The sequence below is a fragment of the Paramisgurnus dabryanus genome, chromosome 21 (assembly GCF_030506205.2).
Source record: "Paramisgurnus dabryanus chromosome 21, PD_genome_1.1, whole genome shotgun sequence".
In the NCBI taxonomy this organism is placed as follows: Eukaryota; Metazoa; Chordata; class Actinopteri; order Cypriniformes; family Cobitidae; genus Paramisgurnus; species Paramisgurnus dabryanus.
Window position 1 is genome coordinate 4467078 of NC_133357.1, and position 26207 is coordinate 4493284.

General features: G+C 35.5%; 1 protein-coding gene across 2 annotated transcripts in view; it reads right to left on the minus strand.

Annotated features, from left to right (window-relative positions):
* tshz2 (teashirt zinc finger homeobox 2) overlaps positions 1-9424 on the minus strand; it is a 69969-nt gene extending 60545 nt beyond the window's left edge. The window contains exon 1 of one of the 2 annotated variants that reach the window (XM_065285242.2): positions 9313-9424. Coding sequence is in view for 1 of the 2 variants with exons in the window: in XM_065285241.2 (XP_065141313.1) it covers positions 3184-3223 (40 nt within the window). In the remaining variant the exon portion in view is untranslated. Of the gene's footprint in view, positions 1-3183; positions 3661-9312 lie in introns of those variants that run through there. The other variant, XM_065285241.2, reaches the window with a different exon arrangement.
* Positions 9425-26207: the final 16783 nt, after the last annotated feature.

The following is a 26207-nucleotide window of genomic DNA, read 5'->3' on the forward strand; positions in this document are numbered from 1 at the left end:
CTTCTGTGCCAATTTGTGTTCAATTAATAACTCAAATCTACTTAAAAAAATATTTTGCGCATTGTCCAGTTTACTTAAATGAAGTTAATACAACCCAATTTTTTATTTTATCCACTTACATTTAAAAAAAAAATACATTTTAATCATAACTTAAAAACAATGTTGAGACACATGAATGATTTTTGTTGATATTACTTAACTGGCCCTGGATCTGTTTTTCCCAGCATCTCCCTTTGGAGAGTCATGTTTAAAATGAAGTGTTATTTTATGCATTTTTAACTAAAGGGAAAGACTTTACAGTGTTTAATGTTTGTTTATCTTATTGATTTAGAAGAGTTTATTTTTTCGAATTGTTTGGTTACCATCGTGCAGAACAGTGGCGCTTGTGGTTAAGTTGTGGATGTGAGGTATTTCTCTCAAAGAGCAATAACTGTGTTGATGGATATCATATGCTCATCCTATAAACATCATATGTAATTATTATTATTATTATTAGCATGCTAATATGTGATTATGCTAATTAGTATTAGCATATCAAGACATTATTTGTTTGAATTAACTTGTTTTGTGCTTGTTGAACAGACCATAATTAATTTAGTGGAAAAGTTTTTCTTAATTAAATAATTTTTTGAGTGTACAGTGAAAAAATTCAATCCATTTGACCTTCCGGTGACTGCAAACCGTCTCTAAGTCACACGAGCAGTATTAATTGCGTAATTCAGCGAGGATGCGTCCTTACACTAAATGGCTGCGTTTCCACGGCGAAGAAAGATAACCTGCGCATAACGCTGCCACATAACGAAATGAAAGCCATTTCATACCCTGAAATCCTCTACATCCGTAGGAAATATGGAAAAGAGGGGTGGAGCAAAAAATATAAAAAATATTCCCATTCCTCGCATCTTCTCCGGTCTTATTTTAATACCTCTCTCTCTCTTTCTCTCCTTGTTCACCCCTCCACACATCATTAAACATATTATTATAACATGACTGTCAGCTTGCGTCTCTCTCGCCGCTCCATTCTTGCTCTGCCAGGTAATCAATTTGTCGTCACTCTCCGTAACCCCAGTAAAGTCATCAAGGGGAAATGAGTTACAGCTGCAAAAAGCCTTCAAGAATATAGGTGGTGGGGGGTTGCGGGGGGAGACAAATGACAACACGGGCCTGGAATATTCGGCACGCTGATAGCACATCCCAGGTCTCGAAGATGAAATATTAATGCACAATTTGTTTATCTGCGGGCCCACATCTCTCCTGCGCCGAGCTGTTAATTTTCTATCTGCGCAGACAACGGATCAGTCAGTCATGAACTCTTCACAGCCATTACCGGGAGACATTTTGATTAAGTATTCCTAATGTAGTGGATAGAAAGAATGAAAACACTCTGCCTGCCAACTTTTGATTGACCATTAAGCCACTGATGAATGTGCCTGTCAAAGAGGAGACAATTACCTCAACAATGAAGAAACTCTTCTGGAAAGCTTATTTCTCCATAGGGCTGACACATTTACCAGATTACAGGCGAGCAGGCCCAGAGCGTGTAAAGGGATCGCTCAGGAATCTTCGCAAAAGTTCACCCAATAATTGCGCCGCCTTTTGGAAGATGGAAGGGGCTTTCGGGGGGAGCCGCGACCGTGTGTGAGAACTGGAAAGTGACAGGCAAAATAGAAACCAGGAAGAAGGGACTCGCCGTCTTCAGGGGGTTTTAAGATTCGCCATTGCTGGCACAGTACGACGACCATCTGTGGGGTTTGTCTACTGTTATTATAAAGAGTGATCATCCGTAAGCATCTGGCGTCAACGTACACAAAACACACTAACTGACTGTTATGAAGAAATTTTTTTATGTTTCGCTTCAAAATAATACAAAGATGTATGACCTTAACCTGTGGCGTCTGGACCACACACACACACACTTAAAATAAAGATGGAAATTTTAACTGGATTACTTTAATCTATTAAATATTTTCATTTAAAAGCCAAGTAACCAGGTAAAAACTATTTCAGTAGGCCTTAAAACATATTGTGGCGATTCTCCCTTAAACAACATTTATGTTTGGAAGTTGTTTAATAACCACAACAGCCACCACCTGGGGTCATGTGTAGGCTAACAAAGAACCTGTGATAAATGAATCTATTAGAAATTAATCTATCAATAAATCCAACGTGACACGTGATCAATCATATGCCAAATGAAAGCCTGGGGCCGGGGGATAAAAGAAAAAATGTTACAGTGAATGTTGCAAAGCTTTCTGATATACAGCCAATTGCATTGCCGTGCATGACAAGATTAACATAATGCCTTAACCCTAGTACACTACCCTCATAGGCAGCATTTTTGGAAACCTTTAAACATTATTTAAAGTATTGTTTACAAGAGCTTGCTAGATTTTAACCTTCTGATACTGACAGTAGGCTAGTAAAAGAACAATATGAAAGATTATATACGTATAATCTTATATTTATTTCAAAGTAGTATTCCTGCTTTCACAACATTTATCAAACGCGCATGTGCTGCCCCAAAACGTTTAGGTAGGCAGCTAACTAGATAAAAAAAACAAAGTGAACAGACAACACTGGCGTTAAATAAACTAGATAAACAAGAAAAATAAAGCAGCTCTTGAGGCGAAAACAAAAGCATACGGGATTATTATTGTGTATTTCGCGCTCTCGAGCGCGCGTGCCTACAGTACGGTGTGTGTCTGCGCGCGCGTGTGCGCGTGTCCGTCCGTCTATGAGATATTACGGGTTCATAGGAAGTTCAGCCGTTTTCCGATTCAAAGCGGCACGTCAATCCGAAATCACTCCGTATTTCCTTTACGCATTCACCGAAACGCGTCGCGCGTCGCTTCCCAGCAAAATCACTTTGAAGTTTTGAAGTTTTAAAACTTTGGTCCAAAAAAATCAAAGTCTTAAAATGCGAACAGACTTTTAAAACAAACAAAAAAACCGATTCTGTGAATAGTTAAAACACTCACACAGACTGAGAACTAAACCTTACCTAATCCCACTTAAACCATTTTTTTCTGACATTAAAACATCAACAATTATTTATCTCAACAAAAATAAAACCAAACAAAGAGATGCATTCAAACACGTTTTCGTCCATCCGTAAGCTACGCATTTATACGTACAAATGGGAATATTCATGTCGGGATAAATGTAAAGGGTGTCAGGTCTTACCCGCAGCCCGTTTGGGTGCCTGCTGTTTCCTCCTCGGCATGTTCAACTCTTTTACTTCACGTACGGTGAATTTGAGCCCAGGTGCGATTTACTATAAGAGTCCATATACGCGCTATAGCGACTGTCTAATGCGCGTGCCCTCCGTAGAATCCAGTATACCAGAACCGCTGTCCAAATCAGGTGTCTGTTTTATTTCATATACCTCTCCTTCCCAGACAGATAGATGGATCTATGGCGGATTGTTTGCTTTTATTCTTTCCCGTCTCTTCTTCTTCTTCTTGTGCCTCCAAAGCCAAAGGACGACTGCTGTCAATCGCTTAGTCTCGTATGAAACCCGGTAGGAAAAGAAGAGAAAAAAGGCGTGTGTGTATGAAACAGTGTATATCACACACACCAGCGGCAGCAAACATCGATCCACTGAACAAACTGAACATTAAAAACTCCTCCTCCTCCTCCCTCCTCGCCTGGACTTGATGATGGCAGCGAGACATTTGTTACACTAGATAACCACGAGTTTATTAAAGAGACAGAGACACGAGACAGCCCACCTTACACCGCTTTTCACTTTAGGCTGTACTGTAGGCTGTACCAGAGATTTACATTTATATTTATGCATTTGGCGGAAGCTTTTATCCAAAATAGACTACTTTGTGTATATGTGCGTTCCCTGGGATCAAACCCACGACCTTTGCGTTGCTTACACCACAATGCTTTACTGATTGAGCTATACAGGAAAAAAGATACTGAATGCAAATCCGTGAAAAGAAAAAATGTAGTAATATTTTACATTGGTGTGTAAGGTATGCTGGGTGATTAATGGGGAGCACGTATATAATATGTAATTATTTTAGTAGCTGCTGGAGATCACACATAATTATTGTCATTGCTGCTGTAATAAATTACATTCATGTGTAAGAGACATAGCTAGACGTGCAGAGCTGTGTACATTGGTTATACAAGAGTTTGCTATAGTGTTTCATTATTGTTTATTAAGCCAACCAAGCATTTAAATACTACATGTGAAAGGTTTTATAAAAAAAAGAAAAATGCTACAATTAACATGGACACTGTAAGGTACAGTTTACAGTAATGTCTTTGGATGTAGTTTTTGGTTTAGAGATGATTTTAAAAAGGTTACACTGTAAAGACACAAAGATAAAACAATAATACTAAGTATGTTATTATAATGATAAATAGTGAGTATAATGCTAATAACAATAAAATGTACTTAATACTGTCTGAGATGCACCTTCAAAGAGCACATTATTGATTGTAATCTGTAATTGATTACTGATTGTAACATGCTCTAATTGATTTGAAGTATTTTTAAAGTACAGTGACCATATTAAATGTATTAAAAGGATAGTTCATCCAAAAATGAAATTGTGTCATCATTTACCCACCTTCAAGTTGTTACAAACGTGCACAAATTTCTTTGTTAAGCTAAACATAAATAAGGATATTTTGAAAAATGTTTGTAACCAAGCAGATCTGGGGCAACATTGACTAAGAAAAAAGAATACCATGGAAGTCAATGGTGCCCTGGGTCTGTTTGGTTACAGATCAGTCATTTAAAATAATTTTTAGCATTTGTATATTAAATGTATATGTTTTAACAACTTAAGGGTAAATAAATGTTGATAGAATGTACATTTTTGGGTAAACTATCACTTTAAATGTTATTATAATTAATTTTCCACTAAGAAATGCAAAATATACAAGTAGTGCCACAAAATTATTATTATGTAAATAAATAGCAATACTGTATTAACACTAATTTATTTTGACCAGGTTTTTTAAAGACTTGCTAAACCTATGCTTTTTGAAATGGCCTACATAGCCATATTTTATTAAAGGGATAGTTCACCCAAAAATGGAAATCTGTCATCATTTACTCACCTTAAAGCTGTTACAAACTTGCACAAATTTCTTTGTCAAGCTAAACATAAATAAGGATATTCTGAAAAATGTTTGTAACCAAGCAGATCTGGGGCACCATTGACTTCTATAGAAGACCTCTATGGAAGTCAATGGTGCCCCAGATCTATTTAGTTACAGATTTACTTTGTCATTTAAAATAATTTTTAGCATTTGTATATTAAATGTATACACGTTTATAACAACTTGAATAAGTTGTTATTTAGGGATAGTTCACCCAAAAATGAAAATTCTGTGATCATTTACTTACTCTCATGTTGGTACAAACAAGTGTACATTTCTTTGTTCTGATAAACACAAAGGAAGATATTTTAAAAAATGATTATAACCTAACCGTTCGTGCACCCCATTTACTTCCATGGGAATGGGGTCGGTGAACGGTTTGGTTACAAACATTTCTCAAAATATCTTCATTTGTGTTCATCAGAACAAAGAAATTTATGCGGGTTTGCAACAACATGAGAGTGAGTAAATGACAGAATTTTCACTTTTCCATGAACTATCCCTTTAAAACTAAAATAGTGGAGTGAATGTAGGTAAACTGGGTCATATTTTAAAAGTCAAATATATCCCCTTTACACCTGAATGTACCTGACGTAATCATTTCTATGATCAAACTATCTGCTTTGATTTAAACAGTAGCCATAGAAACATTAAAGTCTTTCGGCTGAAAAACCTTTATGATGTCATAGTAACCGCAACAATGAATGGCACATAATCAGTCACCACACATTGTTCTGTACGGCTTCATAACAGTGTAACTGTATTCTCACAAGGTAAAAAAGCATCCAGAAAAGAAAGGCACGGTTTTCTATTCTGAAGCGATCTCCAGTGTCTCACCATTTGTGTCCCAACCTCTCACCATCTCTGATTATTGAGGTCACAGATAAACAAATGAGTGGCCATTACTCACGGAGTACAGATGACCTCAGTGCACACGCCCCCTCCCACCATTGCTGTGTGATAAATGATCCTGCTGTCATACAGAGAGATGATTCTCCCTTTGTTAATCTGTTATGTGGTGACGTTACCCGATCCTCCTGTTCGCCAACCCGCTTTTCTCCCCCTCTCTCTTTCTTTCTCCCTCTCACTCTGAGCTGATGTACAGATGCCAGTCAACGTGTTATGATGGCAGAGACCTCCCTTGAACTTGACATGAACTTCACCGATCAATCAGTGTTCGGCTTCTGCTCTGTCCATACCTGTCTGACAGCTTTGAACCGTCCCCGTGTGTATAAAAACCTAACAAATACATAGAGGTAGGGCCGTCACTCAAATGTAAGTGGACTGGGACAAAATTATAAGGGTCTTTTGCACCCGCTTTTATACTCAGCAGTGTAAAGACACATTTAGTGTGCCCACTTGGATGATGCCTGTCGATTTATTTCCATCACACGGACGTGTCACCCTATCACTGTTGCCTAAAACAACCCATAACATTTGTGCATGTTTCCCTAAGTGATTGCATGTGTGTGCACATTACAGTATTAAAGAACCACACGCTGTTATAAGCTGTAACAGAGGTATTTCGTCAAATTGTCAATTGTCTGGTATGTTAAGGTAGCAGTGCACAAGTGTATGAAAGCAATCTTAATATTCATCACTTTTAGTACATTGTTTAAGGAGTGCTTCATCAAGATTGTGTCCCTAAATATTGTTCATAATTAAAGTTATGAATCAGAGCAAACCACCAACTCTGAGCATTAAAAGTTACTAAATCAGTTGACAATACTTTCTAAATAATCCGATCCACAAGGCAAAGTGGAAAAATCATATAGACTATGTGTTTTTTACCATAAACCAGTAAGCAACCACCCACAGTAGCAACACCCTGGCAGAAACATAGCAACACACTGTAAACCATTTAAACACTTTAACAAACACGCTGGCAGAAACATAGCAACACACTGTAAACCATTTTCAACACCTAAGCAACCATATAGCAACACCCTGGCAGATGCTAAGCAAAACACTGTAGACCATTTTAAACACCTTAGCATCCCCATAGCAACACCCTGTAAACCACTCGGAACAACTTACCAACACCATAGCAACACCCTGGAATATGCATAGCAACACACTATAAACTATTCAAACACCTTGGCGACCACACAGCAACATCCTGGCATATGCAAAGCAAAACACTGTAGAACATTCTGAACACCTTAGCAACGACATAGCAACACCCTGGCAACATATTGTAAACTATTTGTAACACTTTAGCGACCACAAAGCAAAACCCTGACAACACACTGTAAACCATTCGGAACACCTTAGCGACTACATAGCAACACCCTGACAACACAATGTAAACCATTCGGAACACCTTAGCTACCACATAACAACACATTGTAAACCATTCTAAAAACCTTAGCAACCACATAGCAACACCTTGACAACACATTGTAAACTATTTGTAACACCTTAGCGACCACATGGCAACACCCTGACAACATACTATAAACCATTCGGAAAACACCTTGGCAACCACATAACAACACATTGACAACACACTGTAAACCATTCTAAAAACCTTAGCAACCACATTGCAACACCCTGACAACACACTGTAAACCATTCGCAACACCTTTACGACCACATTGCAACACCTTGACAACACACTATAAACCAGTCGGAACACCTTAGCAACCACATAGCAACACCCTGACAACAAACTGTAAACCATTCGGAACACCTTCGCGACCACAGCAACACCTTGACAACACCCTATAAACCAGTTGGAACACCTTAGCAACCACATAGCAACACCCTGACAACAAACTGTAAACCATTCGGAACACCTTCGCGACCACATAACAACACATTGACAACACACTGTAAAACCATTCGGAAAACACCTTATTGACCACATAGCAACACGCTGACAACACCCTGTAAACCATTCGGAATGCCTTAGCGACCACATAACAACACATTGACAACACACTGTTAACCATTTTAAAAACCTCAGCAACCAGATAGCAAACCCTGGCGACACCCTGTAAACTATTTGAAATAACTTAGCAACTACCAATTGTAGCAATCAATCAGAGCACCTTAGCAACCACAGAGCAACACCCTGGCAGATGCATAGCAACACATTGTAAACCAGTCAGAACACCTTAGCGACCATAGTAATGACCTGAAGACGCATAGCGACACACTGTAAACCACTCAGAACGCCTTGGCAACCACCTAGCAATGCGATGATTTGCACAGACAAGCCACTAAAGTTTCTGAAACAATGAAAAGCAATTAATTATGTTTTATAAAAAACTGTGTAAAAGGGCAATAACTGACAATATTTCATGCAGAAAACAAATATAAGATCTTGCCACTTAAATCAGAAGTGTTAGCACTGTAGATAATAATGCTTTTCATAATAATACACTATAAACGTTTTCCATTCTGCAGTTTCTGTTAAGTTTTGGTTTACAGGCTGACTGACATAGCAAAATATTTGTAACTGTTGCCAATGAACGCGCGACACAGTGTTAATTTGCATGGTAGGGGTTTTTCAATGTTTTGTTCGGCAGCCCTGGTGCAAATCTCGAGTTCTGCGGCGAGCCGAGGCGAGCTAATTAAAATGCACTCCCAATGATGAAAGAGTCAAGGCCTGGGGAATCCAAACCTGCTTCTGATTCAAAGCTGAAATTTCACGTGATACGGACAGGCGGTGATTGAAGTCTTGAGAGCTGTAATTTTCAAAGTAGAACAACAACATATGCATACTGTTAACAGCAGATGCTTAATTTGAAAATCTAATGCATATAACCCAATTAAAAGACGAGGAAAAGAACCGCATGTGAAACTTAACTGGCTGCCGTGTTGCTTTAAACCTTTCAAGACGAAAATATTTTGCCTGTTATTTTAATCAAAGATCTTAGCAAGGTAATCAATATTATTGTGCCGCCGTAATTAACACCTGGCCATCATATGCATGACAATTTTTTTTTTTTTTCATTTTTTTATTTTGAGTAAATATAACAATATTACAAGTATTTACAAAATATAAGACTGGTAAAAAAAACCCACAAGCAGCACCTAAAACCTGTAACTGCTACTGCAGATCAACTAATAGGAGTCTACTTGTCAAGACAGTACAACAGAAACAGTGACCTTTACATGTGAATATGCAAACATATTGTTTGTGTATGTAAAGATGCGTGTTTTTACAGGATGGTGAATTACCTGAATCCACAATGGTGTGTTTTCATACTGGAACTAAAGTTTTCCTGCCCTTAAACAAACAAATAAAAAAACAGTTCAGATGAATGGTGCGAGGTAATGCTATATTGTTATCTCTATACTTTTGAGTGACAGCTCCAGTTACACAAAAACAGACTGTAGAAAAAGATGATGAACACACTTAGACAAATAACCCTGCATGTTATTGTTAATAATGTAAACAAACATTGTCTATAAAAATATTTATTGAGAAAGTTTTAATTCTGCTAAAAGAAATATTGATATAATTCATCTTTTACAGCGCTGTATATTGTGCAAAAGATTTAGGCCACCATCAGCTTTGTTTTATTCAGTTTCACTACTAGCACTACTAAAACAACATGGTTTTGACCAAAGGGCTGTACAATAAAAAACTCTTCCTCTTCAAAAAAAAAAAAAAAAAAAAAAAAAAAAAAAAATGTATATATATATATATATATATATATATATATATATATATATATATATAAAATAGTAAATTACACTTGAAAAAACAAACTTTTTTAATTAGTATTTTTGTCTTGTTTTAAGTATCTAAAATTTCTTAAATGAAGATGCATTTTGTTGATGAGCAAAGAAAATAAGTTTAGTTTAAAGACAAAAAAATATGAAATTTAAGGTAATTTGTGCATAAAAAAGCCTGCAAATAGGGTAAGAAATAAACTTTTTCTCACTGCAAAAAATGACGTTCTTACTCAGTATTTCTATCTTGTTTTCAATAAAAATATCTAAAAATTCTTAAATTAAGATGTATTTTCTTGATGAGCAAATGACTTGAATGAGTCTAGTTTTTAGACAAAACATATAAAATGTAAGCGAATTTGTGCTTAAAACAAGCAAAAAATCGAATGGAATAAGAAACGTTTTCTTGAATTATGAAAAAAAAACTTATTTCAAGAAATTTTTTTCTTTTTCCATTGGCTTATTATTATTATTATTATTTGCTTTGCTTGTTTTAAGCACTAATTTATTTAAAGTTGATATTTTTGTCTAAATACTAGACTTATTTTTCTAGGTCATTTTGATAATCGAGAAAATACATCTTAATTCAAGAATTTTTAGATATTTTACTGAAATCAAGACAAAAATAAGTAAGAAGAGTAAGCAAAAGTAAGAAAGTCATTTTTTGCAGTGCTTACACTGCAAAAAAATATTTTCAAGAAAAAAATTACTTCTTTGTTTTCAGTAAAAAAAATCTAAAAAAAAATTCTTAAATTAAGATGCTTTTTCTTGATGAGCAAAACAACCCAAGTCGTTTGAACCCAAAAAAATCTTGCACATTTTTCTTAAACACTAAATTCAAGAAAAATTCAAGAAAAATTTGCTTACTCCATTGACAGATTTTTAAGATTTTTTAAAGATTTTTTTTCCTTCAAAATTTTAAGAAAAAAAAATCTTACATTTTTTGTCTTATTTTCAGTAAAAATATCTAAAAATTCGAAACTAAGTCTAGTTTTTAGGCCAAAAATATCAAATTTAAGTGATTTTGTGCTTCAAACAATAAAAAAATTTGCCAATGGGTTAAGCAAATTTTTCTTAATTTTTTTCTTAAGTTTTTCTTGAATTTAGTGTTTAAGAAAAATTTTCAAGATTTTTTTGCTTACCTCATGGGCAGTTTTATTTGCTTGTTTTATGCACAAAATCACTTAAATTTGATATTTTTGGTCTAAAAACTAGACTTATTTTCAAGAAAATACATCTTGATTAAAGAATTTTTACATATTTGTAGTAAAACGAGACAAAAATACTAAGTAAGCAAGTCATTGCAGTGTAATAAAATAAATAACATCATGACATCAGAATACAAGCAAAACCAATGACTCAACACACGACTAGTTTTGAAAGCAAGACAATAGTTTCACTTAAAGTTCGATGACTATCCATGTTTATATTGAAAATTTTGAAATTAATGATTTTAAAGCAAGCAATATAACACCAAATTCAAATTCCTTAAAACGGGTTTATCATCTGATTTTGAGTCATCAGTGTTTGTTGTACATGTAAACACACACACACACACACACACACACACACACACACACACACACACACACACACACACACACACACACACACGATATTAATAGATAACAGATACCGGCCTGACTGTTGTTGAACTCTACAGCCTGCAGAGATGATGAACGTTCACTGCCATTTAATACAAACAACTTCATTTGCACCAATATTTTGAACATGAAGCGTGATGGCACGGCACAATTTTTTTATCATTTATCTCATGATAAACAAAACCAATAATAGCACGACTAATAACACGTTTACATAATCATAGCAGCTGCTGCTAGTTGGGGGTAGAATGAAAGTTGCTTATATTGCCACAACATAAAACATTTCTTTCCACTACTTAAGTATCCATGCTGGCAGTCTTTCCAACACCACCACTTGACCTATTTCCTCTCGTGTAATGTATCGTTAAAGCAGCGATGAAATGACTTAATTATTCATGCCTGATTTCAAAGTGTGGTGCTTAAGCAACGTTCTCCACGGGAGGACTGACATACGCAACGGTGTTCGTACAAGCACACATACTGCGCGGCGCGCGGACGGGGGCCTGTTCACCAACACAACCTCCGCTGAGTTCAGTCTGTAGTCTGCATTAAGGTATTAACCCCGCTTGGAAGATAAATGCTCCTGTCACGCACACACACATAACTCTCAGCCTATGGAGCAGAATTTGTTTTTGAAGAACTGGAAAATTTGATATAGTGTGACACATCTGAAGCGCATTTGAGGATTGACTGATACTTTCTTTTAAGAGGAATAGCTGACTAAAAATATTATGATTAGGCAGCACGTTATAACTTTGCGTTGGTGGAGCATTGTGTTAGCTGCGCAAAGATCATGGGTATTATTCCCAGAGACCACACATGCATATAATGTATAAGCATGTTAAGTCATGACGTAAGGAATACTGTTTCTAGGTCCAAGCCTCCACTCATTTCAATAGAGGATATTATTTAAACAAACGTTTATGAGCACTATTTATTCAGATTGCACATTTAACTCTTTCCCCGCCATTAATGAGTTTTTACGGCAATCCATATTTCCACTATTATCCACTAGGTGGCGCTCTTACCCAACTTATAAAACCCGGAAACATACCCTCAGGCCAAACATGTCAAACTATGTGTATGTTTTGATCATCGCTCTAAATCTGATCTCTATCAAAAGTCCTTTACGAAAATACAATTATCTCAGCTTTTTGTATTTTTGAAGAAACTTACCCATATTTGAGAGGTGATAAAATGAGAACAAATGAAGGTACACTGCAAAAAATGATTTCAAGAAAAAAATTCTTAGTATCTTTGTTTTGTTTTCAGTAAAAATATCTAAAAGTTCTTAAATTAAAATGCTTTTACTTGATGAGCAAAACGACCCAGGAAAATAAGTCTAGTTTTTAGAACAAAAATTTAAAATGTTAGTAATTTTGTGCATAAAACAAACAAACAAACAAACAAAAAATTCTGCCAATGGGGTAAGCAAAAAAATCTTGAACATTTTTCTTAAATTCAAGAAAAATTTAAGAAAAATTTGTTTACCCCATTGGCAGATTTTTTTGCTCGTTTTATTCACAAAATCACTTAAATTTGATATTTTTGGTCTAAAAACTAGACTTACTTTCTTGGGTTATTTTGCTCATCAAGAAAAAGCATCTTAATTTAAGAATTTTTAGATATTTTTACTAAAAACAAAACAAAAATACTAAGATTTTTTTTCTTGAAAATCATTTTTTGTACTGTAGGATGAAACTTTTTTTGAAAGCAGAGGGTCATTGTATTAAATTAAATATATTGTATGTTCATATTTTTTTTAAAAGAACATTTTCTGGAAGGCATTGAACTTTTGTGAAAATCATAAAAAAAGCTGCTGCTGGCTTGCAACTTAAAAAAAACACTGGCAGGGAAAAGTGATCATTTTATAAACTCAGTGTATGCTGCAATATATTAATAATTTGTCAAAAAAAATCCATGAGTCCATGTCTGGTCATTTTGGACTATGATAAAAATTAGGATTTTGTGTTTTTGGTAGTTTTATGATGAGTGCGTGATTTTTTTTTGTTAATTCCCATTGCATTTGAGATCAGTTCGACAACAAGCGGATAGTTTGCATGCACTGTAAAACCCTTTACACAACACGTTGATCTTAGAAAATTCCCATAAAATTGCCTTCTTACATCCCGTAATTGATTCTGGGACTGCACCCGCAAAGGGGACATGCCGTATAATTTCCGGAACACGTCCTGTGTGAACACAAGGGGTGGGTGTGTCATAATAAGGACAACGGATCAAATGCGAATCAACATTCATGACGAAAAATGTCTGCAAACTAGAGTGAAGCGGAGATCAGGGAGCTTGTCACTATACTGAAACTGAGATCATTCGGCAGAATAAAAGTCACGTCATGCGCTAGTTTATGATAAAAAAAAATGCACGCGGCATCGATCATAAACAAACTTAAGATGCTGCAGAAAAATCCACCAAGTGCACGTTTACAAATACAATACACGTCACGTGTCCTTACGAGATTTTTACGGGATGTGTATGAACGCATGCATAGATTCCAGAAAATCATTGTCAGTGCGAATGAACTAAAATCAAACAATCCTCCCGGACACAATTTCGGTGTATTTTCTGTAATTTGTGGGGCATAAGTTGCTTGAAAAAAAGCATTTGGCAAATACATAAACATCAAGTCAGAATTTACTCACCCTCCTGTGGTTCAAAACCTATGTAGTTTTGTCTAGAATAGAAAAGATAGTTAGAGATAGTAAGAAAGTTTACAAATGGATCACCATACAGTAAACGTAGCCCAAACGATATGTATTTCCGAATTCATCAGATGCAGTCAATCAAAATTGTCCTCTGTGATGTCTAGCAATGTTTTGACAAATCAAATACGATATAGATCAAGCGAGAAATGTCAAGTATCAAGCATTTGATTTCTAACAGACATTCAGATCTTTGCTCATGTCACGTTGGGTCATCAACACTCCCTGACTGCTCATCATCTCAGAATGATGGATGCTTGTTTGTGTATTCAAATGAGGCCACCGGCACACATCCGAGTTTCGGCCCTCTCCGTAAGATAAGGTCCGAGCCCGTCCTGTCACTTCCATCCCACCGCAGCTATAGTCCAGGGCGACAGCGCGTCCGAGCCAGGTTTGTCAGCGTCTGTCCAGACCTGACCTGTCAGCTTCCGTGCGTGGATGCGAATGCTGATGGATGTTTCCAGAACCGCTCCTCTGCGTCCATCAAAAGCTGTAATATGTCACTAACGCTCCCGAGTCCGAGCGTTGAGCTTTTGAAATCTGTTGACAGCTGCAGAGGGTGGTCTGCAGTTCTGCCAAACCGGATCAAGATGGGTTCTGATCTGACAGAAAGCTTTCGGAACGCTCGCTGTGCAGAGAGGGCCGGGTTGTGCTCAGTCCATTGCATGCCAATTACAGTTTTTACGGTTTGGCTGGAAGCGAAATGTCTTGAAGATCATCTGTTGTTAGTTCTGCTGGGGGAAACAGTGAAAACAAATTGAAGGAACCTGAGACGCATGTGGTATCGAGATATTATGATGGGTGAACATTACGGAGAGTGAAAATATTACATGACGTGGTAATGACAACCAAGAAGAGAAAGTTCACGTTTCTGTGCCAGATATCAAACTCTTGTAATCGGAGAGAGCAAGGAAAAAAGCTTTCTTACATGACAAGACATTACTGGCTTAATAACTGCGTATGAAGCTGAATATGGTGTTAAATTTGATTGATCCACTTTAGCTACGGTGCCATGTTTCCAGCTTCTGTTTCCCATATGTAAGCTTCCCTGTGAACATGTAAAATGATTGACAGGACGAAAGAGCCTCAAAGTCTCTGACAGATCAGTTCAGATCGCTCAGTGCTGTCAGAGAGACATGTGTGATATTTCAGAAGACCTGATTAAGTCATATCTGTCATATTATTATCATATACATTGTACAGTATATACAAGCTATACTTGAATGAAAGCAATACTTCAATATCTTTAAAGAAATATTCCACTTTCATAAAAAAATCTGGATTATTTACTCACCCCCATGACATCCAAGATGTTTATGTATTTCTTTCTTCAGTCGAAAAGAGTTTTTTGAGGAAAACACTTCAGGATTTTTCTCCATGTAGTTTACATTTTCCATTCAGCTTTAAAGGGCATATATCTGTATATAGTCATTTTTGCAAAACAGTACTTTTAAACCACAACTTTTCGTCTTGGACTAGCCGTGTCACGCACTAGCGCGACCTTATGTATTACGTAATCATGTCGAATGGTCGTGCTAGATGTATGCGAAACTACCGTTGCAGTATTTACAAGTGTGGAGAAAGAGGACCTTACCGATGTTGTTGTTAGTGGAATGATACAAATGAATGTCTTTGTGTCAGTTTAATGTTTAAAATGGTCCGCAAGTGCACGTTTCATATATTTAACTTTTGATTTGATTACGTAATATGTAAGGTCGCGCTGGCGCATAACACGGCTAGTGCAAGACAAAGAGTGGTTTCAAAGTAAAAAAAAAATTGTTTTGGAAAAATACATATTTTTTATTTGTCGTTTCACTACATATTTTTTATTTGTTTTGGCGAAAATGATGATCGTTTCACTAGATAAGACCCTTATGCCTCGGTTAGGATCATTTAGAGTCCTTTGAAGCTGCATTAAAACTGTGAACTGTTGAGTTCCAAAGTCCACTATATGGAGAAAATTCCTGGAAGGTTTTCCTCAAAAAACATAATTTCTTCTCGACTGAACAAAGAAAGACATCAACATTTTGGATGACATGGGGGTGAGTAAATTATCTGGGCTGCGTTCCCCGAAACCTTCTTAGCTCTACGTCGTTCTTAAGTTAAGCTGTACCTTATCGTTAACACGTGTTTCCCGAAACGTTCTTAGTAACGTATCCCTTCTGTAAGTCATTCGTTCGGAAGGTTGGTCTGGAGCACTCTTAGCTATACCTTATCCATCTTGACTCCGCTAGGGGCCATGACTGTGATAAAAGTTTGTGTAGATTGCAGTCTATATAACTAAATATCTGTAAAAAACAGTTGAAGTACACTCCGTGTTAAATTATTTTTACATTTAAAGAATAAAACATTCACATAATTATACATCTTTAAACTGATGGTTGTTAGATTTTTTATTACCAATTTTAAAAAAAATATCAGCTGCGGACTATTATTACAGGCTTAAGAAACTATAAAAAAAAAAAGATTTTGGGTGGAGGAGATGGTGAAACTATGGCAGGCAGCTAAACATTTTCATATCCGTTAAATCTTTACTTTACCGTCTATTTTAGCTGCAATAAAACAAATCAAGTAAAAATCGCATGCGACGGGAGCACATTCATCACGAAATCATAATTGTTGATATTCCTTAATATTATTATTGATGTTAAGTCGACTTTGCATCAAAGTTTTTTAATGTTTTCTAACTTTGAGGCAACTGCATGCCATATTCTTTATAAGAAACTGCTCCACTTGATTATCTACTGCTTGTATAGGTCAACAAATTTTCCATATTAAATCTAATCAAAGCTAAAATCTAAAGCAATCATAATATATATTTATATATCACATAATATATATTTTTATGTTATATTTAAGGTAAACAGACAGGCGCGGTTCCAGAAATGCGTCCATTAAGCGTTATCCGCATTGTTAACGCGCTGCTTGCGCATCCAGTGTCCAAGCACAATAAACGCGTGAACTAATGAACAACAGTTTGTTTTTTATATATTTTAAGTGTAATGCACAGCCAAGCCAGGTGACTTGCACGACCCACATTTCCCTTGTGCAACGCATTTATTGAAAACCCCTAATATAAATTATCCTTTAAAGTAAAGGAATAATGGATGCATTGGAGCAGTTTATGCATGATACTTTTGGACATGAAGTTGCAGGTTTTGCACGCGTTTGATATAAAATAAAATATACAAGGTTTATATTTAGTTGTTTGCAGTTTGAAATATTTTTACAAGATATTCCTAATAAATTTAACTTGAATTATTTCTGAAATGTTTATTTAATTAAGAACACCGCTATCTCATAACGCAGCGGAGTCCCTATTACATAAAGTGAATAATTGATTGTCGAGCAATCGATATCAACCTATTCAGCACCATCGCCATGGAAAGCACCTGGTAACGTCGTACGTAAGAAAGAATCCCGCTAAGGTACAGTTTGGGAAACACGCCTAGAAAAGGTATACCTGCAGTTAAGGTTTAACTTAAGAGTCTTCGTAGCGCGCTAAGAGACAACGTTATCGGGAAACGCAGCCCTGGATTTTTTTAAGAAAATGGACTAATCCTTTAATGTCTTTGTGTCAGTTTATTGTTTAAAATGGTCCGCAAATGTGCGTTTCACATATGTAACGCATGACCTTTCGATGTGATTACGTAATACGTATGGTGGCACTGGCGCATCACATGGCTAGTGCAAGACAAGAGGTTGTGGTTTAAAAGTACTTTTTTTGCTAAAATTATGATCGTTTCACTAGATAAGACCCTTATGCCTCGGTTGGTTTTGTTTAGAGTCCTTTGAAACTGCACTGAAAATGTAAACTGTTGAGGTCCACCAAAGTCAACTATATGGAGAAAAATCCTGGAAGGTTGTCCTCAAAAAATTTAATTTCTTCCCGACTAAGAAAAAAAGACATATTGGATGATATGGGGGTGAGTAAATAATCAGGTTTTTTATTATCATTTAAAGCAATAGTATTACACTGGAAAAAAATGGCTGTCACTGGGGCAGTACCCTTTCAAAAAGTACCAAATGTATACATATCTGTACCTAAATGGTATATGTAAGGGTTCTGCCCAAGTGACCATTTTCTGACCATTAGTGTATAAAATGCTGTGCTTAAAACAAACACTCGGTCTAAAAAAAACAAAAGCACATTTTTGACAGTATCACGGGTGTGCACAAATTATCAGTGTTTTACCAGGCATTTCATTTCCTAATAGGATAAATCACAATTTCTTTCCAGTGTTTTAGTTGCAAAATCTGTTGTTTATATTCTGCTGACACACATTATCCCGACAGCAGTTGGAAAAAGTCTGAAAGCCACTTCCTCTTAATGGCGATGGTGTAGATTGCCACCCGTGTTCTCTGCGTTTTTTAGGAGGACAACTCTGGCTTTTAATAAACATGTAATAAGAAGGAAAACAGCTGGTAGCCGTATCACAGATGGTGCTGTTCTTTGCATCTCAGAGGAGGCGACCACACATGCAGATGGCTCATTATTCCAGCATTTGGTTATGCATATTGCGCAAAATCTTATTCCAGTGCTTAACAACTAGTATAAGCAATACAGGTGTGAGTTTTTTAACTGCACAGTTATTCCTTCACGGCATGCTTTATGGATAATTCTCAAATTCTTCCACACATGACACATGCATCCCTTTATCTTTCACGAATGGATGAACCGTTACTGTATGTGGGTTTAAAGAAATGCTTTTAGGCTACCTTACCTTTTATACACACTAAAAATGCTGGGTTATTTAAAAAAAAGAAACAAACCCAACTATTGGGAAAAATAACCCAGATTTTTTTTATTTGACCCAACAATTGGTCTGAAAAAAGAAGAGTACTAAGGTACTACCATGGTTTTGGGACATGCACCATATTTATACCATGGTATTCTTTGAACCACCTAAATAATATTCAAATTTGGTCATTTAATATTATGGTATATATTAAAATACAATAGCATCAATGATAAAAGCATGAAGCTACACTGCAAAAAATGACTTTCTTACTTGGCATTGCTCTTAAATTCTTAAATCAGGATGCATTTTCTTGATGCGCAAAATTACCTAAGAAGGTCTAAGAAGTCTAGTTCTTAGACAAAATATATTAAATTTAAGCGAATTTGTGCTTAAAACAGTATAAAAAAAAAAACAAGCCAATGAGGTAAGCAAATTGTTCTTGAATTAAATTAAGTGTTTAAGAAAAAAATATTTTTGGCTTACTCCATTGGCAGCTTGTTTTATGCACAAATTCACTTAAATTTTATATTATTTGTTTAAGAATTAGACTTATTTTTCTACACTGCAAAAGGTGATTTTCAAGAAAGAAATCTTAGTATTTTTGTCTTGTTGTCAGTAAAAATATCTAAAAATTCTTACATTAATATGCATTTTCTTGATGAGCAAAACGACCCAAGAAAATAAGTCTAGTTTTTAGACCAAAAATGTTGGTCTAAAAGTGAATTTAAGTGATTTTGTACAAAATATCTGCTAATGGGTAAAGCAAAAAAATCTTTAACATTTTTCTTAAACACTAATTTCAACAAAAATTCAAGAACAATTTGCTTACCCCATTGGCAGATTTGTTGCTTGTTTTATGCACAATTTATTTTTGGTCTAAAAACTAGACTTATTTTCTTGGGTCGTTTTGCGCATCAAGAAAAAGCATCTTAATTTAAGAATTTTTAGATATTTTTACTGAAAACAAGACAAAATACTAAGTAAAAAATCATATTTTTTGCAGTGTATATAAAGTAACTTTTTTTTACAAAATATTTTCTTCTATCTGAACTTTTAGTTCACCTCATATCCACATTGGCATTTATTTTGTGACCTTAATGCGATACATATGTTGCTGTGATACATTGCTCAATGACAGCTCTCAACCATAGATAAGGTGTTAAAGTTTATTCTTCAATAACATTAACATGCTTGTTTCAAGTAAAACTACATAACTGAGAACATTAATGCTTGACTGGGACTCAAAGACTGACAAAGCAAGATATTACAGCAAGCTTTGCTTTTTGTTGTTGCCAAGTGTTTCACAGGCACATTTCTGAACTGTTTGTTGTTTTTTCTCACTGAATCATTGAATATCTACTTTAAGAAGGTCAAATAAGGTGGAACAACCATTCATTGCAAGTGTGTCATCAGAATATAAACAAATGATTTTGTAACTAAAACACTTGGTGGTTAATGTGGTTTGTCCTATTGGATGATTACAGTTAATGCCGGTAAAACACAGATAAAAATCTGAGTGATCAGTGTTGTAATCCTCTATATCATTTACTGTAACATCCAGTGACACAATCACTTTTAGCTTCTTTTTCCACAGAATCTTACACTGTAAAAAAATCCTGTAGAAATTACAGTATTACTGGGTATTAGTGGCAACTAGCTGCCAGTAACTTACTGTAGATTTTACGTTTATGTTATTTACTGGCGACAGTTTGTTCAAAGTTTTTATCTTCTACAGTAAGTTACTGGCAACCAGCTGCATTACAGCAAATTTTTACAGTGCAACCATATTAATTCAGTAGCTTACATAAAAAGTCTTCTTTCTTTGTAATTCAAACCAGAATTGCTATTATGGCTCCAGTCTGGGTTTTCAGGCCTTTTAAAGGGATAGTTCACTCAAAAACAAAAATCCTGTCATCATGCACTCTTCCTCATGTTGTTTTAAGTTTCTTTAATCTGTTGAGCAATAAATAAGACATTTTGATAAATGATGGTAATCACATATTTCAAAGTAAATGTTAGGAGTACAATTTAACATTAAAGGATTAGTCAATTTTCTTCCAAAATGTTGATGTCTTTCTTTGTTTCAGTCAAGAAGAAATTATGTTTTTTGAGGAAAACTTTCCAGGATTTTTCTCATTTTAATGGACTTTAATGGACCCCAACACTTAACAGTTAACTCAACACTTAACAGTTTTTTTCAATGGAGTTTCAAAGTACTATAAATGATCCCAAACGAGGCATACGGGTCTTATCTCGCGAAACGATTGTCATTTTTGACAAGAAAAATAAAAACTAAGCACTTTTAAACCACAACTTCTTGTCTTTCTCCGGTCCTGTGATGCGCCAGCGCGACCTCACGCAATGCGTCATCACGTCAAGAGGTCACGGATGACGTATGCGAAACTACGCCACAGTGTTTACAAGTATGGAGAAAAAGGACTGTTCTGACGTTGTTGTATGTGGATTGATACTAATTAATGTCTTTGTGTCAGTTTATTGTTTATAATGGTCCGCAAATGTGCGTTTCATATATGTAACACGGGCCCTTTCACGGCATTACGCAATTACGTGAGGTCGCTCTGGCTCTTCACAGGACTGGAGATAGACGGGAAGTTGTGTTTTAAAAGTGCATATTTTTCTTGTCAAAAATGACAATCGTTTCGCTAGATAAGACCCTTATGCCTCATTTGGGATCGTTTAGAGTCCTTTGAAACTTTGTTGAAAAAAAACTGTTAAGTGTTGAGTGTTGGGGTCCATTAAAGTCCATTTAAATGAGAAAAATTCTTGAGTGTTTTCCACAAAAAACATAATTTCTTCTCGACTGAACAAAGAAAGACATAAACATTTTGGATGACATGGTGGTGAGTAAATTATCTGGCTAGTTGCCAGTAACTTACTGTAGATTTTACATTTATGTTATTTACTGGCAACAGTTTGTTCAAAGTTAAATGAACATGAACAATCTTCAGCTGCATAATAACTGCATTTTTACAGTGTTCAAACAAGGGTTAAACTGGGTTTTGACGTGGGGGGTTTTAGGGTAACATGTTTAATACTGATGACAGCAAAGCCACTGGTGTGTTTTAGAGACATGCTGGACCTCTGATTTGTTAAGTTTCAGTTTTAAAAGAAAACACCACAGTTTTTCAATATTTTACTATGTTCTTACCTCAACTTAGATGAATTAATACATCCCTATCTTTATTCAATGCGTGCACTTTTAATCTTTGTCCAGCACGTCGTGAATGTGTTAGCATTTAGCCTAGCCCCATTCATTCCTTAGGATCCAAACAGGGATGAATTTAGAAGCACCAAACACTTCCATGTTTTCCCTATTTAAAGACTTTTACATGAGCAGTTACACGAGTAAGTATGGTGCCACAAAATAAAACTTTTGTTTGGAGCCATAGGAATGAATGGGGCTAGGCTAAATGCTAACACATTCACGACGTGCTGGACAAAGATTAAAAGTGCACGCATTGAAAAAAGATACAGTAGGTATGTATTAATTCATCTAAGTTGAGGTAGGAACATACTAAAATATTGAAAAACTGTGTTGTTTTCCTTTAAAACTGTGCCAGATGTTTACCCAAAATATTTTTAAAAGAGCATCTTAATTTGCATTAAATGATGCAAATCTATGAGTCTGACACTCTATATGAAATTGTTGCAGCAGCAAGTAAATACAATTACTATCGTTATGTTGTAATTAATTTGTTGCTGTAGCATACACTTATTTATAAAACTATATCCAGTTTTTCTGACCTGGGCACCTGATGTCTGAGACCTTAATTTTTGTCTCTCTCTATCTCCTCTCTACATGACCCTGCGCCTTCTCAAGGATCTGAGTGAAATGTGTTAACTTGTCTTCAACTTTATGCACAAGGCTGCGTACATTGGTAAATTTATTTAGGCACATGGTGACAAAAACTATTGACATTTCTGTGTTGTGCAAATGAGCGAAAAAAAACTGGTAGCTTTTATTCATTTTTTATTAGTACCCCAAAATCATGAGCGTGAAGCCTACCTTCCATAAGAATGAATGGAACAGTTATTGCATCATTGCACACGTGCCAGCACTAGTGGCATGGCCGTAGCTACCATTGAGCTATCAAAAAATACGTTTTTTCTTGAAGTTTCGTTTAATTTTGATGTGAAAATAGCCGACGAGACTACGGACAGTCACGTGACACACGTACTTGCAGATACCGCTGCCATCTCAAAACGAAAGTAGTCGGCTATAGCTGGGTGTTTCCTAAACCAATTAAAGAATGCAATGTAGTGTCTTGCACATCTCACATAAACTTCAATACCCACAAATCCATTTTCCTTTACTGTTTGTCTCTTATTTACTGTAATAACATTTGTTAACTTTAATAATATCGGTATTTGGCCATAAAAAAAACATATCGGCTGACCACTAGTTGCTATCACAGTTCTCTACCAGTTGAGCTCAAGGAACATATCATTAGAAATGCAGAAATAGCAAGAAAATTATGAATTCATTTTTTGAATTTTAAATCAAAGCTTATTGCATTTAAGATATGTTATCTTTAAAGTTATTGTTTTAATAATATAAGTCAAAATGTTAACATAACAAGGATTTAAATACAGCTACCTTTTTCTCCTGGAAAATTGGACCAAAAATATCGATGACTCATCCTGCACTACAGAGTTTTGGCCAATCAGAGGCTTTCTGTAATGAAGACGTCGCTGTTAAAACAACCAGAAACCAACCAGAAAGTAGCAAATTTTGTTTCCCCAAAACATAAAAATTCCAGATGCTGTATTTGCATGTACAACTACCACGTTTAGACGAACACAATCCTTAGTTTTTTTAATCTTTCCCTTAAAACATTTCTATTCATCAGTTTCACATTTCACCCAGAGAGCATCGGGTATTGTTATCTGATGAACAGAGATGTACCTCTGATGATTAACTCTGTATAAATCAGAAGTAGTCCTGAAAGATCTGTTGGGATTTTTGCCTTCACTGCGAGTCACACTCGACACCGCATGACTGCCGGAGCTGTCCTCTCTCGTTTATAACACACAACAATGTGACCTTTATTCCAGCAATAACCATAATGTGCTTTAGCACATGCCACTCGCGGGCCGACGCCGCTCTTCGTGTCATATGCTGGATCTTCCACACACGGAGACGAGCCGAGGAGGGTTTTTTAAAGCATTAAACGTCGTAAGAAACTCAGCGTAGTCTACAGAGTGCCATTTTCTGGCTCTTAACCTTAGATGACTCTAGATGCTTGATTGCAGAGACATATGGCAGATTCAAGGCTCCTCGCAGGAGCTTTTGGCAAACGTCGTTTTAGAGCTAGAGGCTGATAGTGATAATAATGACTTGATAAGATGATGATACTTAAGAAGATATTGAGGAAGATGATAATTAAAGTTATTGTTATTGTGAAGATGATACAGATATTGTAATTGTAGCCTTATGGTTAAGTAGATTCGCATTTCCTAAAGGCAATAAACATCGCTTGCTAAGTAGAAAAAAGTTTTGGTAAAACTGCCGTTTAAAAAGTTAGTAAAGCAAATCTAGATTGAGGGGGAGATATTAATTAAGACCCTCCAATTATGTTTTGCTTTCCATTAACTACATAAACCACATGTTTAATGAATACTAATCACAATTAGTATGCAAATTTACAAATGACATCATGGCTGAAAGATGTTGAATTATAAACATTTCTGTACTAGTACGTCAGCATGAGATTGAAAATAATTTCGATATGCAATAACTTGCTAAATAATATGATGTACAATTTTCAGCATGATAATGCTGTAAGTTTAATGATATAATTATGAATTATATTAAAATATGTTTAGTCTCTTACCAGTCTCTGAGCAACAACAACTGAAGAAAATCTTTGATTATTCATAACATTTTGAAGTATTGATATAAAAACCGCAAAAAACTGAATGTCTTGTTTTCAGTAAAAATATCTAAAATTTCTTAAATTAAGATGCTTTTTCTTGATGAACAAAATGACCCAAGAAAATAAGTCTAGTTTTAAGACGAAAAATATCAAATTTAAGTGATTTTGTACATAAAACAAGCAAAAAAAAAAAAAAAAATCTGCCAATGGGAAAAGCAAAAAAATCTTGAACATTTTTCTTAAACACTAAATTCAAGAAAAATTCAAGAAAATTTAGCTTACCCCATTGGCAGATTTTTTGCTTGTTAAATGTGATATTTTTGGTCTTAAAACTAAACTTATTTTTTGGGGTCGTTTTGCTCATCAAGAAAACGAATCTTAATTTAAGAATTTTTAGATATTTTTACTGAAAACAAGACAAAAATACTAAGAAATTTTTTACTTGAAAATCATTTTTTGTAGTGTAAAAATTGATTTGATCATTATTTTATTTAATAACAGAGTAATACAATTGAAAACACATTAATGTTACCTCGCATGCATAAACAATTGTTACTCTGTGGATCAATACTAATGCTTGATTTCCAAAAACTGTAAGAAGTTGGTCTGGAAACGTCACAAAAACTCAAGTCTGTGTGACAGTAACTTAAATACAATGCAGTCTGAAATGATTAAGATGATAAAAGACTGCTGTTATTGCTCTTACTGTACACTTGACTCTGTTGGACCATCATGTCCTCATCTCTCTTAATTCTGCTGGCCTGTCAGGTCGCCTGCATCTTTTTGATGGCATCACAGGCAATTAGCAAGATGACGCTGTACAAAACCATCTGGATGGACACATTTCAGGGTTCTGCGGGAGAAACCTGCATGATAAAAACACATCCCAAGGTCAGATTATAAGTGTTGAGACTGTATTTGTCTATCTCCACTTTCAATTCAGCTTTATCCCATCTTCTCATTACTTTTCAGTGTACCTGTGAATTTACAAGATATGGCTTCCTATCTTCAGTTGAACAGAAATGAACCATTCGATATTAAAATGGTGTCATATTTTTGTTTTATATGAGGTCATAATGGCAAAACTCCAAAAAGCACATACAGTACGTCCATCAATAATTTAATCCAAGTCTCCAGTGGGTTGGATATATGTCTGAGAATTCAATTCAAATTTATTGCACTGTACTTTTTTCAGTAAATAATATAATGAATTACTAAAAATAACTAGCTTTTCTAACCCTGGGTCTAGTAGCATTACTTGAAGAGACTTCCCAGCTTTGTTGGACACCATAAATCATACACACTAGTCATAATTTAAAAGTGAAGTATGAAACTGAGAGTCCACAGTCAGTCCAGACCACAGGCAATGATCCTCGCCAAACCACACAGACATCAAACAGTCCAGAGACCTGCTCAATGTTTCAAAACAGCTGG